The sequence below is a fragment of the Capricornis sumatraensis genome, chromosome 15 (assembly GCF_032405125.1).
Source record: "Capricornis sumatraensis isolate serow.1 chromosome 15, serow.2, whole genome shotgun sequence".
Classification (NCBI taxonomy): Eukaryota; Metazoa; Chordata; class Mammalia; order Artiodactyla; family Bovidae; genus Capricornis; species Capricornis sumatraensis.
The window spans coordinates 76,891,273-76,910,161 of record NC_091083.1 but is presented as its reverse complement, the minus strand read 5'-3'; the positions used below and the strand labels follow the sequence as shown (position 1 = coordinate 76,910,161).

The window sequence follows — 18,889 nt, the reverse complement described above, 5'->3', positions numbered from 1 at the left end:
CATCATTCCACGTTGCTGTGCTGTTCACAGTTATCAAGTCTTGTGCACTCCCGGGGACAGCTGCAGTGTGCACCGCCCAGGGAATCTTCCACTGAGATGTGGCCCCTCCACAGCACAGGATTCTATAGGAGGAGGCTGTCTTCTTCCCTCTGCTTCAGGGTCTATGACAAGCCTGTGCCACAGACAGAAGATGCCACACTGTGGTTTAGAGGCTGAAAGCTGGGCTGCTTGCCTCGGAGTTGGCACCAAGTCATCACCTCCATCTCCAAAGGCCCTCTGTGGCCTCAAAAAAACAGTCGGCCGGAGATGCTGGCTCTGAGGGCCAGCCAAGGCCCTGTGGTTTGGCAGAAGAAGAGATCATTGTCCAAACAGGAAGTGGTCCTGGGGTCTCAACTGACCCTAGATTTTCCCAGGCAGGGCTGGGGCTCATAGCAGCTGAACTGAAGGCTCCCCGTAGGCTCACAAACAATTCCACCTCTCCAGAGTGCTGTAGATCTCTCTCCCCAGCCAAGCTCTCTTCCCCCATTAGCACTGTATGCCCAGAGTTGTTGACATGTTGACAGCAAACAGGCCAGGCTAGCTTCCCACCATTCACTCTGGATGGGGAGTGGGGGGATCCCAAGAACTGAGAAACCCTGCAGAGCTGAGCTGCAGATATCATGGGATACAGCCCAGGAGAAGGCTCAGCCGCTGAAGTCAGGAGGTTGAGAAGACCGTGTCTTCTGTGCACAGTGAAGTCATTGGTGAAACAGAAAAGCCACAAAATTTAACATGAGGCTGGGCCCTGGCCCAGCTTAGTGGATGATCTCAACTTGGACACAGACTTTTAGACAAAAGACGCACAGAACTCCCACCAGTTTTTCAGCAGTGCTAGGAAAAGCACTTAAGAACTGTCACTTACAATGGCCCCCTGCAGGGATGGAAGCAAAATGGAGCTATTGGGAAGCCTGCAGCCCTGTCACTCAGCCTGAACTGCACAGAGAGCTTTGAGATTTAGGCTGAAGGTCACTGATCCCATGGATGGTCTGATGTACGAAGGGAGGTGGGATGATTTATTTTTCCTAATATGAAAAATGACATAATGTTCCTTAAGGCTAGGTCCTATAACCCTCCTTTCATTCCAACTTTCCCTGGGCAAGCTCACTGGCACCCATGGCATGCTCATCACCTATACACTGATAACTCATGTATTGATCTTCCCATCTAACCGTTTCTTCTAAATCCCACACTCATGGGTCCAAATGCTTACTCAAAATGTCCTCCTGGTCTCCAAAGCACCTCAAACTCAACACGTCCAAAACCCAATTTATGACCAACTTCCCAAATCTGGCCCTCTCCTAAATCCTCCATGTGGATGAAGAACCCTCCGAATCATCCTGCTGCACAAGGAAGAAGCAACAGTGACGCCCTTCAGCCAGTCTTCTCTCACACCCACCTATCTATAAATATTTTGAATTTTGCCTCCCCAACATCTCTTCATTCCTTCCACTTTTCTACATCCCCCACCTCCACCCCATCCCATTTTTATCTGGATGGTTGCAACCATCTCCTGGTTTCCAGACATCCACTCTGGTCCCCTCCAATCAGTACATCTCTACAAGGAGTCCTTCCAGCCATTCTTCCCCTAAGCTACTCCTACTCCGCCTTCAGATCTCAGCTCAGAACCACTTCCTCCAGGCAAACACCTCGTGACCTTTCTTAATAGGATATTAACTCCTTCCTCAAGTCCTAGTTGCAGTTTTACATCTGGGCCCCAGGAGAGCCTGAACTCCCTAAGAGCAAGACTGGGTCTTGTGTGTGTGTGTGTGTGTGTGTGTGTGTGTGTGTGTGCTACTACCACACCCCCAAGACCAAACTCTGTGTCTTACACATGTTAAACGCTGACATTTAATACTTACTGAATGAATGTCATTTGTTTATACTCAGCCTCAACCCAGTTAAACTAATCACCACCACTGTCTTTTGGGCCACTGTTATCTCTTGCATGGATTATTGTGTTATGTCTGTCTGTCTGGAGCACGCCCTCTTCCAGTATGTTTTCTACACTGCAGCCAGAATTATCTTTTTAACAAGAAATGTCAATCACTTGTAATCCTTCATTACTCCCAGTAAAGTTCAAATTTGTAATGTGTAAACTACTAGTTATCTACCCAATGACTTTGGTCCTCTTGTTTCTTAGTAACACAACCCTGATTTTATCAAGACAGCAGGGGGCCCTACTAAAGGGGGCTTCTGAGAGGTTTGACAGGAAGTACAGAAATCAGACACATTGGTAATTAAAACTTAAAAGGTTATTATCTTTCCAAAGGCCGGGAAAGATAATAAGATGTCCGTTTCCTTTCTTCTAGATAATGCTGTGTCCCTATAAAATGCCTGTAAATGAAATATTACTCATGTTACCAAGTTCTGCCAATGAGATGAAAATGGACGCTACTGGTTAGAACTTCCAAAAAAGGTTCTCAAAGTGGGAACAGACAGCGACCCATGCCTCTTTTGCCCATCCCTAATTTCTTCTCCTGCTCTCTACCAGTTTCAAGAACCGGAGACTCAACAGCCATTCTAGACATGAGGTATTAATGAGAATTCCAACCATGTGCCTTAGATGGCTGAGTAAAAAGAGCCAAAAAGGACCTTGGTGTCCAATAACTGTAGAACTTTGGACTTCTTTTATGTGAGGAAACAAAATTTATATCTTAAGTCACTGATATTTTACTAGCAATTAAACTGAAGCTTGATACAGGCTTTCAAGTATTTCCTCATCTGATCTTTGTCGATCTTAATCCTCCCTAATCTCCTGCTCAGATTCAACAATTCAGCTATGCTGAATGGTTTTCAGTTCCTCAAGACTATTTCTCTCCATTTAAAGTTCTTCCAAGCTGCTCTTTCTGCCTGGAGTACAGCGCCCCCTGCACCACACACACCCCCACCAGCTAACTCCTTCTTATCCTTTGGATCCCAGCCTGAAAACCAGCTCTCCAGTGACCACATGAGCTAGATTAAGATGTCCCTCTTTTCTGGTAACAGAAGAGCTCCTCATCATGCTACTCATTACGCTCAGAACTGTGGTATTTTCTTGATTTTCTCCTGCCCAAAGGCAGGAAGCCTGTCGTGTTCAAAACTGTATTCCTAATGTCCAGCTAATTCCAAACAACTCCTTCTAGAATAAACAGAGCAAGTGAATGATGGGAATATGGGCTTCCCTGGCGGCTCAGTCGGTAAAGAATCTGCCTGCCAATGCAGGGTACCTGGTTCAATCCCTGGGTCGGGAAGGTCCACTGGAGAAGGGAATGGCAACCCACTCCTGTATTCTGGCCTGGAAAGTCCCATGGACAGGGGAGCCTGGTGGGCTACAGTCCATGGGATCTCAAAGAGTCAGACAAGACTTAGCGACTACACCACCACCAGAGAGCTAAAGAAATATATTGGGTTTGGTATCTGTCCGATGTGAAAGATGAATGGGAATGGTTGGTATGTTGTTATCTGTTTATTATTCACGCCGTGCCCTGTTCCAAAAAGGACGGAAGGAAGCAGGATGGCTGCAGGACCATCTCCCTGGGAGGGTTAAGGAGTTCACGGCTGCCTAGAGACACTGGTTTAGGAGACTCGGGAAGTCTGGAGGAGGGAAGAGCACTAAGAAAAGCAGTGGCGTCTCGTCCTAGCTCATCTTCCATCTCCTCACTCGTGGGCCCTACTTCAGCAGTAAGCCAAAACCACGGTATTTTCTTCATTTTTTTCTCCCTCCTGAAGGCAGGGCGCCCATCTTGTTCAAAACTATATTCCAAATGCCCAGCTAATTCCAAATATTCTAACAGACAGCGGAAGGGTGCAGCAGGGGAAGGTTAGCAGTAAAGCAGGAGCGGGTTAATTCCCAGGAAGGCACACCAGCCCACCCTCCTTTCCTCCCCCTGGTGCCTACTGCACTAAAGAGTCTGGTCTTCTCCGAAGGGCTCTGGCCGGGCCTGGGGTCTCCAGTGGAGACGAGGCAGCTCACACAGTCTGTAGGTGGGGGCCCACTGCTAGCTGCAGGCTCCGGGGTCTGCCACGCCATCGTGGCCTCCATCCTCCTCTTCATCAGACTGTGCCAGGGGAGTGTCTGCTCCGCCGTCACTGGCATCAGCGCTGTGCGGGTTGGTGGAGGAGTCTGAGGACGAGGAGGAAGTACGAGACGTCGTCCTGTCTGGCGTGGGCACTGGCAGGCTCGGCTCCTCGGGACGGTCGTCCACCCCTGCCCAGAGAGAAGAGCCGGTCATGGCCACAAACAGGGGTTCAGTGGACTCTCAGAGACGAGGATGTGGCTGGGACACACTGATGCCCAGGAACTTGGCCAGTCACCCCGCCAGTCTCCTGGCTCCCAGTTTCCCTCACTTCACTAAGCTCTAAAGTCCAATCAATCAATTTGCAAGTTCAAGTTCTAGCTACGTCACTTCACTTCCTTGCTACTGAGAAGCTTTGGGCAAGTCACTTCCCCTCTAAAGGACTCTGCTCCTCCTCTGTAAAAAGGGGGCGCCGACATTCCAGAGGGGTTCTCAAGACAAAATCTGAGAATGTTTATAAAATGTCTGGCACATAATAGGCCATCAATAATAGCAGCACTTTTAAGTAAGATAGTATCCATTAATATCTTATAGGTTAAGCATGTGGGCTTTGGAGTCAAGACAGCTAGGGTTTGAATCCAGCTTTTCCACTTTCTGGCTCTGTGACTACTATATATATATATATATATATAGCATGACATGTGAGATCTTAGTTCCCCAACCAGGGTTCGAACCCATTTCCCCTGCAGTGGAACACACAGAATCTTAACCACTGGATCACCAGGGAAGTCTCTCTAATGTCTTTCTTTATAAGATGGGAATAACCCCTCCTGCCCTAATAGGACATAGTAAAGATTGAGATAATACATGTAATATTATTTAGCATAGTATTAGAAACCTAATAAAGTGCTAAATAAATATTAAGATGACTAAAACTGCTTCAGTTGTCTAATCTAAAAATCATATTTTTACATTATTATGTTAACTAATTACACTGATTTCACAAATGAAAAATTGATGAAGACTAAGGTAGTTGGGCCTTCTGAGAGATTTGGATTAGGACTCTGTAACCCAGCTTCCCCCAAGGTCAACTTCCCTAAAATCAGGACAAGCAAGTGCTTCGTGGGTGGAAAAGCCCACGCCCAGCCCCTCCGTGCAGACTTCCCCAGTCCAGCTTTGACATCCAGCTCTGACCGACCAGTGCCCATGGGCCCAAAGCAGAGGGGCATACCAGACGTCTGGGGGGTTGGTGGAGGGTCTTCGCAAGGCAAGAACACGTCCGCTCCATCTTGATCCCCCAGGTCGATAAGCTCCACTTGCTCAAGTGTATCCACATTCACCTCCATGGATGAGATACTACCTATGGGGGCTGCATATCAAGAAGGGGGCAAGTCGGGAGGAGCCAGGCCAGCACTGATCAGATGGTCAGAGACATCTGTCAGGTCAGGAGATAGAAGTTTAAAGGACCAAGAAAACCAGCAGGGAGGGACCAAGGTCCAGGACTATGGGACTTTCTCCCTGCCCTACCCCAGTCCCTCTTCCGAGGACTCAGAACTCACGTCTGTGCGACTCAAGATGCAGGTGGGACAGGGGGAAGACAAACTCCGTCTCAGGCTGTAAAATGTCCTCGAAGAATTTCTGCCGCTCCCGAAGCCGGAGCTGCTGGCGCTCCAAGGCTGCCCGAGGATTTGGGTCCATGTCAGCTCCTGGAATAGCAAGGAGAGCTGTGAATCAGAGAGAGGACTCGGTTGGGGGCCTGGGCTTGGGGAGCCCCCCTGCAGCCCGGATCCCAGCAGTGGGGCCTCTGGCTGCAGCCTGGACACTCCTGGACTTGACTCCCTCTTTCCCTTCCCTGAAACAAAGTCCACTACCACAAAGTTCAAGTCTCACGCAGAGGCAGGGCTGACCCTAGCTCCACAAAGGGGATGTTAGTTCCAGGCACAGCAAGAGAGGCTCCTCTGTATTCAGCGAACACAGCCAATGGCCACGTCTCAGGATCATGCCCTTCGGAGAGGGGTTGGAGGGGCTGGCTCAGCTCAAATGGGGGAGGCGTTTTTTCCACTTAATGGACCCAGCCTCTCCTCCAAAGGCAGGGGAAGAGGACAGAATAGAGATCTCAGAGATGAAGCTCCCTTCCTCCAGTGCTGCACCTCCGGTCCCCCTACCATCCTGTAAAACCCAGACAAAAGCTAAAGCACCCCCCTCCTACTCTCTCTCTACACACACACACACTATCACCGGCATTCCCTCCAAACCCTGCTCTTAAGTCACAGACTTGACTTCTAGACTTGGCTCTGTCCCTAAGGAAGACATCTTTCTAGCCTCAGTCTCCGCATCTGAAAACGGCATCGTCCTCCCACCTGCCTCTAAACACAAGGCACAGCTCCTGAGGGTGTTCTGTAAAATCGGAAGGCTGCGGTCCCCAAGCTATTTAGAGGACATCATCTCTTCTCTGCCTCCCACAGCTCTTTATTTGAGCTCCTCTCCTCTGACACATCTCACTGGCCGATCTCCCCACTAGTCAGCGAGTAGCAACTGGAGGGGTGCGATTCAGCCCAGGCCCTCTGGCCCCCCGTGCTGAGAGCTTTCCAGAACCCCCTTCAGTCCGATTCGCTCCACATCCCTTCCTGAGCCCATCACCGGAGGCAAGGCAGTATCTAGCTGGAGGACCAGATCGTCATCCTCCGCAGATTGCCTTCCCCGCCTCATCTGGACTCTGTATATCCGAGACCCTGGCCAGTCCACCGGGCGCTGAGGGTGGGCCACGAGCGATCCAAACCCCCAGAGGGGCCAGGCAGGGCCAAGGAAGTGCGGGGAGACCATGTGGCCAGAGCTGGCAGCGGAGGAGGGAGACGCTGACGCTGATTCCTGGGAAAGGCTCTTAGTGCTGCCGCCCAGGTCACAACGCTAAAAATACCCAGGGCCCCTGGGGCTGTCTGCTCCGGCGGGGGTGTGGGGGGCGGGGAAGGGCGAGCAAGACGGGAGCTGGAGGGGACCACGGGCTCCGGGACGCCCCCTCTGTTTCCCCCTCGCCCCCTCAATCTCCGGAGACTGGCGGGGGCTGCCCGCCCGGGGCGCAGCGGAGCTAAGCGCAGGAGACGGGAAGGGGTTGTTTACGTAACTGAAGGTGCAGGGAAGAGGGGTGGAGGGAGCTGAAAAGGTTTGGCGGGGGCGGGGGGTGGGGGGTCGGAGGCGGCCAAGGGCCCGGCCCGTGGTGCAGAGAGCTCCCTCTCGGTCCCGCCCCACCCGCAGTGGAGTCAGTGCGAGCGAAAGAATTCCCTAAAAGGGGACACGCCGCGACCCTGGAGCAAGCGGGGAAGACGGAGGACCCCCGGGGGCTGCACTCGCGCTCGCCTCGCCCCCCACCCGGCCCCCCGGCCTCTCGCGGCACCTGAGCCCACCCCGCGGAGCCCCTACCTGCCGCGCCCGGCGCCCCCGCTGACTCAGGCTGTCCGCTCCGGCGCGGCGGCGGCGGCGGCGGGGGCGTGGGAGCGGGCCGCGCCGGCCGGGGTGGGGCTGTGCCGCCGGGTCTCCCCCGGGACGGACGGGCCCCGGGAGCCGGGAACGAGGAAGCTGCGGCGGGCGGAAGTGGGGGAAGGGCGGCGGCGGGCACACGCGCTCCGTGCCGGGCGCCGGGCGGCCGCCGGGAACCCCCGCTGGCGCGGGCGCTCGTAGTTCCAGGGCGGGCACAAAGTTCCCGGCACGCGTCCCGCCGCCCCACCACCCGCCGGGCCCCCTGGATGCTCCGCCCGGCTTCGCGCGATCCCGGACACTTGCTGCGCCCCGCCGGCCCGCGGGGACACGGCCCCCTACACCCCCTGCTCTCCGACTCCCCCAGGAGTCCCCGACGCAACCTCCGCGCGCCGGCACCCTCGGCCACGCTCCGCACTTTGAGGCGCGCACCCCTCGAGAAGGCGCTCGCGCGGGAAGAGGGTCTGGGGAACCGCGGCCGCGCTTCAAGGCAGGTGCACAGCGGCGGGGGCTCCCTGCCCCGGGACTCACCCCTGCAGCCCACGGTTCCTGGCTCCGGGACGATCAGAGCCGCCGCCCAGCTTTCCAGAGCACTGGGCGGGGTGGGCGCCGGGACAGGGCGGGTCGGGGGTGGAGGGGTGGGCCGCTGCGCCGCGCCCCCAGACGCCGGCGGGGAGCCAAGTCCTCCAGAGTGCCGAGAGGGGCGCTGCGCGTCCCGGCCGGCGCGGGTGGAGGAGTGAGGCGGAAACCGTGGGCCCAGAGGGGAAAGGCTTGCCCCTCTCGCGGTGCCTCCTGGCTCAGACCAGGGCCAGAAGCTCCTCCTGGACCGAAGCTCTGTGTTCATTCTCATTCTCCTCCTCCCTTCCACCCGGCGCCCGCATGTAGATCCAGAAACCTCCTGGTTCGGGGCCGGGGGGCGTCGGTCAGAGATGCTTCTGCTGTGGGGTTACTCGATCCTTCATTCAACAAATATCCACGAGCAAACCAGAAACTAGGAGTCATCCCTGCCTTCTCCCTGTCCTTCGCTGCCCACATTAAAATACATCTCCATTAACTGTCGATTCTCTCTCCCAAATAATCTTTGCAATCCACCGTTCGTCTCCGTTTCCACCACCGACCCTCGCTCGGCTCCATTCTCTCTGGTTTTCTGGTACTCTGGCCCTGCTATGCTCCGTCCCCCACAGCAGTCAGTCATCACTGTAGAGTCCGGAGCGCTAACCAATGACCCACATGGTCATTTCAACACGCAGGTCTGAGAGGGGTGGAATGGGGAGGGAGGTGGGAGGGGGGAGTCAAGCGGGAGGGGACATATGTATACCTATGGCTGATTCATGTTAAAGTGTTTGACGGAAACCAACACAATATTGTAAAGCAATTATCCTTCAATTTAAAATAAAAAAATGTTTAAGAAACACACAGGTCTGCTGTGCCACCCTTTGTTAGAATGAAATCCCGGTGCTGATATCTAAGCTTAAATCCCTCCTTTGTGAGAACGAAATGCAAGTGCTGGTATCTGAGCTAAGTCTTAAATGAGTTCAACAGGCAGAGAAGAGGGGGAAGGGCATATACGAGGCAGGAGCGGGCGGTGGGGGTGGCGGGGGTTGTGAAGAGTTGTGTGACCCATTCAGGCTTCTCTGTCAGGGGACCAGCACTCTGTACAAATACCTAAAGTTCCGCCTCTCCTATTGTACTGAGATATCCAAACCATCCTGGGAAATAAGTACAGCAGGCAACTTTCCCATTATTTTACAAGCAAGGAAACTAGTTTGTGGCCAGCAACAAGTGCAGTAGTTAGGAGCACAGGCCTGCTCGTGTCTAGCCAGCTGTGTAAACAATTTCTCTGATCCTTGCTTTCTTTGCCTGTTAGGTAGGAATAATTAATCCCTACCTCCTGTGAGATAATTCATAAAAAATGCTAAGTGCAGGGCTCGGGCACTCTGGAGATGCTCAGTAAACATTAGCCGTTTAGATTGTAATTGCTCCTGAGAAACAGAGGCAACTGCTTTCTTCCACAGATTTCTAAAATTATAGGAAGTACGCTGTAATCTTCTATAGAGCTTATTATGTGCCTGTCACTGTTCTAAGTGCTTTGCATGTATTAACTCTTTTAATCCTCGAAATATTCCTGTGAGGTAAATGCTGTTTTCACATCCATTTTACAAGTACAGAAACTGAGACATAGAAAGGTGAAGGGACTTGTCCAACTGAGTGACGGAGCAGGAATTTAAAGCCAGCGTGGCTCAGCAGTAAAGAATACGTTTGCAGTGAAGGAGACCCAAGAGACATGAGTTCTAAATCCCTGGGGGAAGATCCCGTGGAACAGGAAATGGTCACCTGCTCCAGTATCCTCGCCTGGGAAATCCCATGGACAGAGGAGCCTGGTGGGCTACAGTCCAAGGGGTCACAACGAGTTGGACATGACTCAGCACAGCACAGCACAGCACAGGGCTCCATGAAAGTTAGTTGAAAGTTAAGTCGCTCAGTCGTGTCCAACTCTTTGCGACCCCATGGACTGTAGACCACCAGGCTCCTCCATCCATGGGATTCTCCAGGCAAGAATACTGGAGTGGTTTGCCATTTCCTTCTCCAGAGGATCTTCCTGACCCAGGGATTGAACCCAGGTCTCCCACATTAGAGGCAGACGCCTCTGAGCCACCAGGGAAGCAAAACCACAACTCCCAGTCTGTTCCCCTTTTATCCTGTTGCAGTTTTCCTCTTCCAAGAAATATTTTGGTCAGTTTCATTCTTATTCCTCATTAATGGATGGAGTCGATACTTGGTCCCAGTTTCGAGCACAGAGGGATGAGGCCAAGTCCAAAGTACAGTGGCTAAGAGCTCAGCTCCCCCTTTACAGGCCTATACTTGGGAACAGGAATGCACAGATTATTTTGAGCTGTCCCCAGCATGGTAACAGATCAGGAACCTCTCTGTCATTTCTCTTTGTCAGGTACTTGCCACATAAAAGGGGGGTGGGGACATCCAGGTTAGAAATAATTCAGGAGCTAAGCTGGAAGGGTCTTTGCCAACAAAGGTCCATCAGGTCTGACTAGTCAAAGCTATAGTTTTTCCAGTAGTGATGTTTGGATGTGAGAGTTGGACTATAAAGAAAGCTGAGCACTGAAGAATTGATGCTTTTGAACTGTGGTGTTGGAGAAGACTCTTGAGAGTCCCTTGGACTGCAAGGAGATCCAACCAGTCCATCCTAAAGGAGATCAGGCCTAGGTGTTCATTGGAAGGACTGATGCTGAAGCTGATACTCCAATACTTTGGCTACCTGATGTGAAGAACTGAGTCATTTGAAAAGACCTTGATGCTGGGAAAGATTGCAGGTGGGAGGAGAAGGGGACGACAGAGGATGAGATGGTTGGACGGCATCACCGGCTCAACGGACATGAGTTTGAGTAAACTCCGGGAGTTGATGGACAGGGAGGCCTGGCATGCTGCGGTTCATGGGGTCACAGAGAGTCAGACACAACTGAGCGACTGAACTGAACTGAAGCTGGAAAAGTGTCAGTTGAGAGGAAGGCCCAGGCAGCAAACCTAAGGGTGGACAGCAGGAGTTGAAAGGAGCAGTGAGAGAGTAGATGGCTTAGACTTCTGGCTTCCATCTAGGATGCTGAAAGCTGGGAGGAGCATCCTACCACACTAAAAACAATTTTTTTAATTGTTAGGTAATTTGTACAATTGTTAGTTTTGTTGACCCCATCAGTGAGCTGAGGTTGCCAAGCAACTGATTAACCTGAATTCCAAAGAAGGGCAGTCGCCTCCAAGAAGTAGGATATAGGCATTGGCACACCTATGAAGTTGGAGAAAGGCAATGTCTCCATGCAAACAGGTAAGAAGAGTTCAACCACAAGTTTTATTGCTAAAGGCCCGGTGTGGCTATGAGAGGATAGAATCCGTGGGAGTTACAGACACTAAAAGTAATCACAGAAACAAAACAAAACAAACCAAAACCAAATTTTGTTCAACTCCTGACAAGATTGACTCAATTCTCTACACTAACAGCCTAAGAAGAAGAGATATAAAGATTTCCAAGCAAAAATAATACTGAGCTCAGTCTCTACTGTTCTACACATTATGGCCAGAAATTTAAAAAGTTACAACACACGCATAAAAAGCAACATAACAACCAAAAAAAAAAAAAAAAAAACCCTATTTGTCAAGAGACAAAGCAATCAACAGAACCAGTCTCCAGACTTAGATTACTCTCTGGAGTTATCTGCCAGAACATTTAAAACAACTATAACAGTATGTGAAAGACTGTGTTGAAAAATATGGACAGCCTACAAAAAACAGAAAGGGACTGTTAGCAGAGAGAAGAGGACTATAAAAAAGAGTCATATGGAAAAGTCTAGAAATTTTTAAAACATGTAACAGAGACGAAGAAAGCCTTGGTGGCCTTATCAGTAAACTCAACACAGCTGAGGAAAGAATCAGTAAACTTTACGATAGGTCAAGAGAGACTACCCAAATGGAAACAGAAAAAAGTGAAACAAAACAAGGAAACCCAAAACAGGGACCTCCCAGGTGGTCCAGTGGCTAAGACTCTGCACTTCCAATGTAGAGGGCCTGGATTCAGTCCCTGGTCTGGGAACTAGATCCTACTTGCTGCAACTAAAGATCCCGCATGCCACAACGAAGATCCAAGATCCACAAGTAAGACTGGTGCAGGCAGAGAAATATTTTTAAAAGCCTAGAAGATCCAAAGCTAACATCTGCATAATTTGAATCTGAGATAGAGATAAACACACACACACACTATTAGTAGAAATAATGGTCAATAATTTTCCAAAAATAATGAAAGGACCACAGAGCCAAGAAATGCACAGAATCCAAAAAATATTAAGTATCAGTGGATAGGACTTCGCTGGTGGTGCAGTGGGTAGGAATCCACCTGCTAATGCAGGGGACACTAAGTGTCAATCCCTGATCTGGAAGATTCCACATGCTGCAGAGCACCTTAGTCCATGTGCCACAACTACTGAGCCACGTGTTGCAACTACGGAAGCCCACGCGCCTACAGCCTGTGCTCCGAAGCAAGAGAAACCACTGCAGTGAGAAGCCTGCACACTGCAACTAGAAAAAGCCCACTTGCAGCAACTAAAACCCAGCACAGCCAAAAATAATAAATAAATAAATAACGATATTTAAAAGTAGACTTCAAAAGAAGGATTGTTACCAGGGACGAAGAGGAACATTACCTAATGATAAAAGGTTGTTCATTTCAGCAAGAAGACTTAGCAATCATAAATATGTATGTGTACCTCTAGCAACAGAGCTTCAAAAACATGAGCTAAAAATAGACCTAAAATAAAAAAGACAAATCCATTATACAGTTAGAGGATTCAAAGCTTCTCTCTCAGTAATCAATGAAACAAGTAGACAGAAAGAAAAAGTAAGAATACAGAAATCCGGAACACTATTAACTAGCTGTTCTGATTGACATTTTTATAGCACTTTACCAGCAGAGTAAACATTCTTTTCAACTCCGCAAAAACATTCACCAAGATACATCATCTTCTGGGCCATAAAACAAACCTCAACAAATTTAAAAGAATTTAAATCATAAAAAACATATTTTGTGACTATTAAAGAATGAAAATATAAATAACAACAGAAAGAGATCTGGGAAACACCCCAATACTTGAAATAAAACACAAGACTTCCAAATAACCCATGAGTCAAAGATAAAGTCCAAAAGGAAATTAGAAAAGTATCTTGATTGAATAAAATCGAAATGTTGCAACCAGCCACCAAAAAAGCTCCCACTGTTCCTTGCCTTCTGTTTATTCATACTTTTGTAAAGCTTTCTTCTGCACTCTATCAGAGTTATTCTACGTGACCAATAAAACATAGCAGATGGTACATCATGTCCATAAAAAAATTTAAAAGACCACAGCTTCCATCATGGGTGTGTATTCTCTCTGTTGTTTGGATCACTCACTCTGGGGGAAGTCAACTATTATGTTTTCAACAGCCCTATAGAGAGGCCCACATGGCAGGAAACTGAAGTTCCAGCCAACAGCCAGTGAAGAACAGAGGCCAGCCAGCAATCCCATGAGTGATCATGGAAACTGACTTACTGGCCCCAGTAGAGCCTTAAGATGACTGGAACCTTGGCCAGTAGCTTGGCTGCAGCTTCAGCAGTGACTGAAGCAGAACCACCCAGCTGGAGCAGTTCTGGATTCCTGATGCCAGAACCTTTGAGATGATAAATACTTCTTGTTTTAAACTGCTAAATTAGCACGTGTAGGGATTTGAGTATTGGGTCGAGTGCAGCGGTAACAGCACTCTGAAGTATGGAAGTGGCAGTGGACTGACCTAGACTTGGGAAGTGTACCAAAAGCTCAGAATGCTTTGAAAAAGCTGTGAATAGAAGCCTCGAACCTGGGCCTCCTGCACTGGGAGGGCGAAGTCTTACCCACTGGACCATCAGGGAAGGCCCTGCCCAGCATTCTTTTTAATTAATTTATTTTAATTGGAAGCTAATTACTTTACAATATTGTAGTGGTTTTTGCCATACGTTGATATGAATCGGCCATGGGTGTACATGTGTCCCACATCCTGAACCCCCCTCCCACCTCCCTCCCCATCCTATCCCTCAGGGTCATCCCAGTGCACCAGCCCTGAGCACCCTGTCTAATGCATCGAAGCTGGATTGGCGATCTGTTTCAGATAATATACACGTTTCAATGCTATTCTAGGAAATCATCCCACCCTCGCCTTCTCCCACAGAGTCCAAAAGATTGTTTTTCACATCTGTGTCCCTTTTGCTGTCTCACATATAGCCTGCCCGGCATTTTAAACTGCATTTAGTAAGAGAGGTGGGGCTTCCCTAGTGGCTCAGTGGTAAAGAATCCATCTGCCAGTGCAGGAGACCTGGGTCCCATCCCTGGGTCAGGAAGATCCCCTGGAGTAGGAAATGGCAAGCCACTCCTGGATGCTTGCCTGGAGAATCCAAGGACACAGGAGCCTGGTGGGCTACAGTCCATGGGGTGTCACGACAGCATGCGCACAACTCAATGGGAGGGGTGGGGTAGAGAGGAAAGCATCTACTTCATCTTGTTCAGAGCCAGAAACCCTTATTTTATGTTCTCTTTAACCCTGTGAGTCCAAGTGGGAATACTTCTGGATATAGAATCCTTTTAAGATCTTGTGGGTCACTCTGAGTCTTATTCAGGTCCACGCTATTAGACAAAAGCTATTGCCGGGAGAAATATCAATAACCTCAGATATGCAGATGACATCACCCTTATGGCAGAAAGTGAAGAGGAACTAAAGAGCCTCTTGATGAAAGTGAAAGAGGAGAGTGAAAAAGTTAGCTTAAAGCTCAACATTCAGAAAACGAAGATCATGGCATCTGGTCCCATCACTTCATGGCAACTAAATGGGGAAACAGTAGAAACAGAGTCAGACTTTATTTCTTGGGGCTCCAAAATCACTGCAGATGGTGACTGCAGCCATGAAATTAAAAGACGCTTACTCCTTGGAAGGAAAGTTATGACCAACCTAGATAGCATATTGAAAAGCAGAGACATTACTTTGCCAACAAAGGTCTGACTAGTCAAGGCTATGGTTTTTCCAGTGGTCATGTATGGATGTGAGAGTTGGACTGTGAAGAAAGCTGAGCACCGAAGAATTGATGCTTTTGAACTGTGGTGTTGGAGAAGACTCTTGAGAGTCCCTTGGACTGCAAGGAGATCCAATCAGTTCATTCTGAAGGAGATCGGTCCTGGGTGTTCTTTGGAAGGAATGATGCTGAAGCTGAAACTCCAGTAGTTTGGCCACCTCATGCGAAGAGTTGACTCATTGGAAAAGACTCTGATGCTGGGAGGGATTGGGGGCAGGAGGAGAAGGGGACGACAGAGGATGAGATGGCTGGATGGTATCACCGACTCGATGGATGCTAGTTTGAGTGAACTCCAGGAGCTGGTGATGGACAGGGAGGCCTGGCATGCTCCAATTCATGGGGTCGCAAAGAGTCGGACATGACTGAGTGACTGAACTGAACTGAATGCCTACGATTGCTCTGAGATAAAAGCCTTTCTCTCTTAGGCTTCTGCTGAATTGGCTGACAGTCAACACCCTTGAGCTTGCTAGGATTCCTCTTGCTTGATTCAGAGGATCTGTGAGGCACACCCATCATTTCTTTTGAGGTCTTTTATCTGACTGAAGACTACTCTGCTGCATTGTCTGAAATCTTCCTGAGATGCACACAAAAGATTAATAGTTACATTCTCACTTTCCTTTGGACCATGTTTTTCTGGTGCTGCTGTGGATTTGGATTTGAGCTTTGCTGGGAAACCACTCTTTAACTTTACCATCATTTGCCAGGTAGAGAGGCTGAGAATTTTCAACCACAAAGTCCTGGCTCCTTCATATTTAATAGTGCTCCCTTTTAGCTCAGGATTTCTCAACCTCAGCACTATTGACATCTCAGGCAGGATCATTCTTTTTATTTGTTTAATGGTTACGTGGGGTCTTCATTGCCTCATGCAGGCTTTCTCTAATTGCAGTGAGTAGGGGATACTCTCTAGTTACAGCGCATGAGCTTCTCCTTGCTGTGGCTTCTCTTGTTTCGGAGCATGGACTCTAGACGTGTGGGCTTCAGCAGCTGCAGCACACTGGCTCAGTAGTCACGGCTCCCTGGCTCTAGAGCTCGGGCTCAGTTGTGGTCCGTGGGCTTAGTCGCTTCATGACATGCGGAATCTCCCCAGACCAGGGATGGAACTCATGTCCCCTGCATTGGTGGAGCATTCTTGTCCAATGTACCACCAGGGAAGTCCCAGGGGGGAGGTGGTGGTGTTGAGAGGGGTTTGTCCATTATAGAACATTCAGCAGCATCCCCAGCCCCTACTAACTAGATGCCAGTGGCAACCTCTCCAGGTCTGATAACCAGAAATGTCTCCAGACATTGACAAAGGTCTCCCCAGGAGGCACCATCATGTGCTCACTTGAGAACTGCTGCCATTTCCCTACCACCTCTTGTGTTTAAGCAGCAAGAAGACACCAAGTTGCACCTTTAACACATGATTTGGAAACATCCTTAGCCAGATCCCAGCTCATTAGGCACGTTTTCTGCCTTCCACTTTACCCTGCATGCCGCCAATAAAAGATCCCCTGTGCTGCAATGGAGAGCCAACACAGTCAAATAAATACAAGAAAGCAGATCAATCCTAAGAGTTCTCATCACCAGGGGAAAAAAGGTTGTTGTTGTTTTTTTTTAAGGTAAACAGATGTGGGAAGAAAATATCTGCAAATCACACATCTTACAAAGGGACTCAGCTAGTCTGTATAAAGAACATTCAAAACTCAACAGTGAAAAAAACAAACAATCCAGTTGAAAATGAGCAAAAGATTTGAACAGACATTTCACCACAGAGCATAAAGAGATGGCAAATAAACACATTAAAAATATGCTCCACATCAATAGCCAGTAGGGAGATGCAAATTAAAAGCACTGTGCATCCACTTTATGCCAGTTAATTAAAAGTTAGTGACCATACTAAAAGCAGGTCAGGATGCAGAGAAGCTAACCATTCAAACCTTGCTGATGGAAATGTAAAGTGATATAGTCCCTCTGGAAAATAGATCGGCGGTTCCTTAGAAAAACTAAACACGTACTTACCATATGGTCTAGCAATCATCCTCGTCGACATTTATTCCCGAGACATTAAACTATGTCCCTGTAAAACCTGTACATGAGTGCTCCTGCCAGCTTTATTTGTAACAGCCCTAAATGAGAAACAGCCCAAATGTTCTTCAGTGGGTGAATGGTTAAACAAATCATGGCACATTCATACTGTGGAATAATACTCAGCCAAAAAGGAACAAATTATTGATACCCAAAACAACTGGATGGATATCGAGAGCATTGAGCTGGCGGGCGGGTGGGGGGGCGGGAAGCACCAGGTTTGAAATGTTACATATTGTATGATTCCATTTATACAGTATAACACTGTTGAAATAACAAAAATATAGAAATGGAGATGGGTTGCCAGGGGTTAGGGGTCAGAGGAAAGAGGGCCTGGGCATGGCTATAAACAGCATTTGCGAGCCTGGAATGGCGGAACACTTCTGCATCTTGATTGTGGTCATGCGGATCCTCGAGTGGTTCCGACCTTGGAACATAGTTAAGCAAGATGTACCCTTCGGGGGCGGGGAACGAGAGGACGAGATACAGGACCTCTATTATATTTTTTTGGAATTTTCTGTGAATCTGTAATAATTTTTTTTCTAATTTATAAAAGGAACTGTTACACCTGCAACGACTTGGATGAATCTCCACAGCATTATCCTGAATGAAAAAAAGTCCATCTCGAAAGGTTACATACTGTGGGAACTTACTCACATAACATTCTTGAAACAATAAAATTGCAGAAATGGAGAATGATCAGTGATTTTCTAGGGATTAGGGATGAGATTGTGGGGAGCGGAGCAGATAACACAAGAGAGATATTCACAGTGACGGAACACACACACACAAATGAGTGCAGGTCAAACTGACAAAATCTGAGTTAGGTCTGCCTATCGTGTTCACATCAATCTCCTGGCTGTGATATCGCACTGATATACCCAACATGTGTAAATCTCAAATGCATTGTGCTAAGTGAATGAATTCTATTCAAAAGTCTATAAGCTATAGGATTCCATTTATATAATGTTCTGGAAAAGGTAGAGCTATAGGGACTGAAAATACATTCGTTGCTGCCAGGGTTGTGGGTGGGACAAGGAGTTAACTACAAATAGATTACACGAGAGAACTTCGGGAGGTTATGAAACCATTCTACACATTGACTGTGGTGTTTGTACAGTAACAAGAACTCATCATAGAACTGCACACTAAAAAGGGTGAATTTTACCATATATAGGTGCTTCCCTGGTGTCTCAGACAGTAAAGAATCTGCCTGCAACGCAGGAAATCTGGGTTTGATCCCTGGGTGGGGAAGATTCCCTTGAGAAGGGAATGGCTGCCCACTCCAGTATTCTTGCCTGGAGAATTCCATGGACAGAGGAGCCTGGCAGGTTACAGTCCGTGAGGTCAGAAAGAGTCGGATACGACTGAGTGGCTAACACACACTGTGAAACAAAACCACCACAAAAAAGGCTAGATCCACAACCACTAGTACGGCTGTTGTAGAAAGAAAGGAGGAGAGAGGGAACGGGAGGGAGGGAGGGAGGGAGGAAGGGAGGAGGGAAGGAAGAATGAAAAATAACAACTGCTGGTGAGGATGCGGTGAAACTGAAATGTCGGTGGGAACGCAAAACAGTGCAGCCACTACAGAAAACGGTACGGTGGGTCCTCAAGAAATTAAAAGTACCATTAGCATATGGTCCATCAATTCTACTTGCGAGTTTATACTCAGAAAGAATTTAAAGCA

At 48.7% G+C, this 18,889-nt stretch overlaps 2 protein-coding genes across 3 annotated transcripts in view; both read right to left on the bottom strand.

Annotated features, from left to right (window-relative positions):
• Nucleotides 1–3,505: 3,505 nt before the first annotated feature.
• DBNDD2 (dysbindin domain containing 2) lies at nt 3,506–8,063 on the bottom strand. Of its 2 annotated transcripts, none has more exons than XM_068986862.1 (4): nt 8,037–8,063; nt 5,594–5,740; nt 5,266–5,403; nt 3,506–4,225 (listed from the first exon to the last, which is right to left on the bottom strand). In XM_068986862.1, the coding sequence occupies exons 2-4, from the start codon at nt 5,730–5,732 to the stop codon at nt 4,017–4,019; spliced, it is 486 nt and encodes a 161-aa protein (XP_068842963.1). In that variant the 5' UTR covers nt 5,733–5,740; nt 8,037–8,063; the 3' UTR covers nt 3,506–4,016. The 2 variants fall into 2 exon arrangements, with proteins under 2 accessions (XP_068842963.1, XP_068842964.1); XM_068986863.1 differs by lacking the exon at nt 8,037–8,063 and adding an exon at nt 7,452–7,494.
• SYS1 (SYS1 golgi trafficking protein) overlaps nt 5,625–18,889 on the bottom strand; it is a 32,167-nt gene continuing 18,902 nt past the window's right edge. The window contains exon 3 of the mRNA XM_068986868.1: nt 5,625–5,740. Within this exon, the coding sequence (XP_068842969.1) occupies nt 5,734–5,740 (7 nt within the window). The 3' untranslated portion in view covers nt 5,625–5,733. The remainder of the gene's footprint in view (nt 5,741–18,889) is intronic.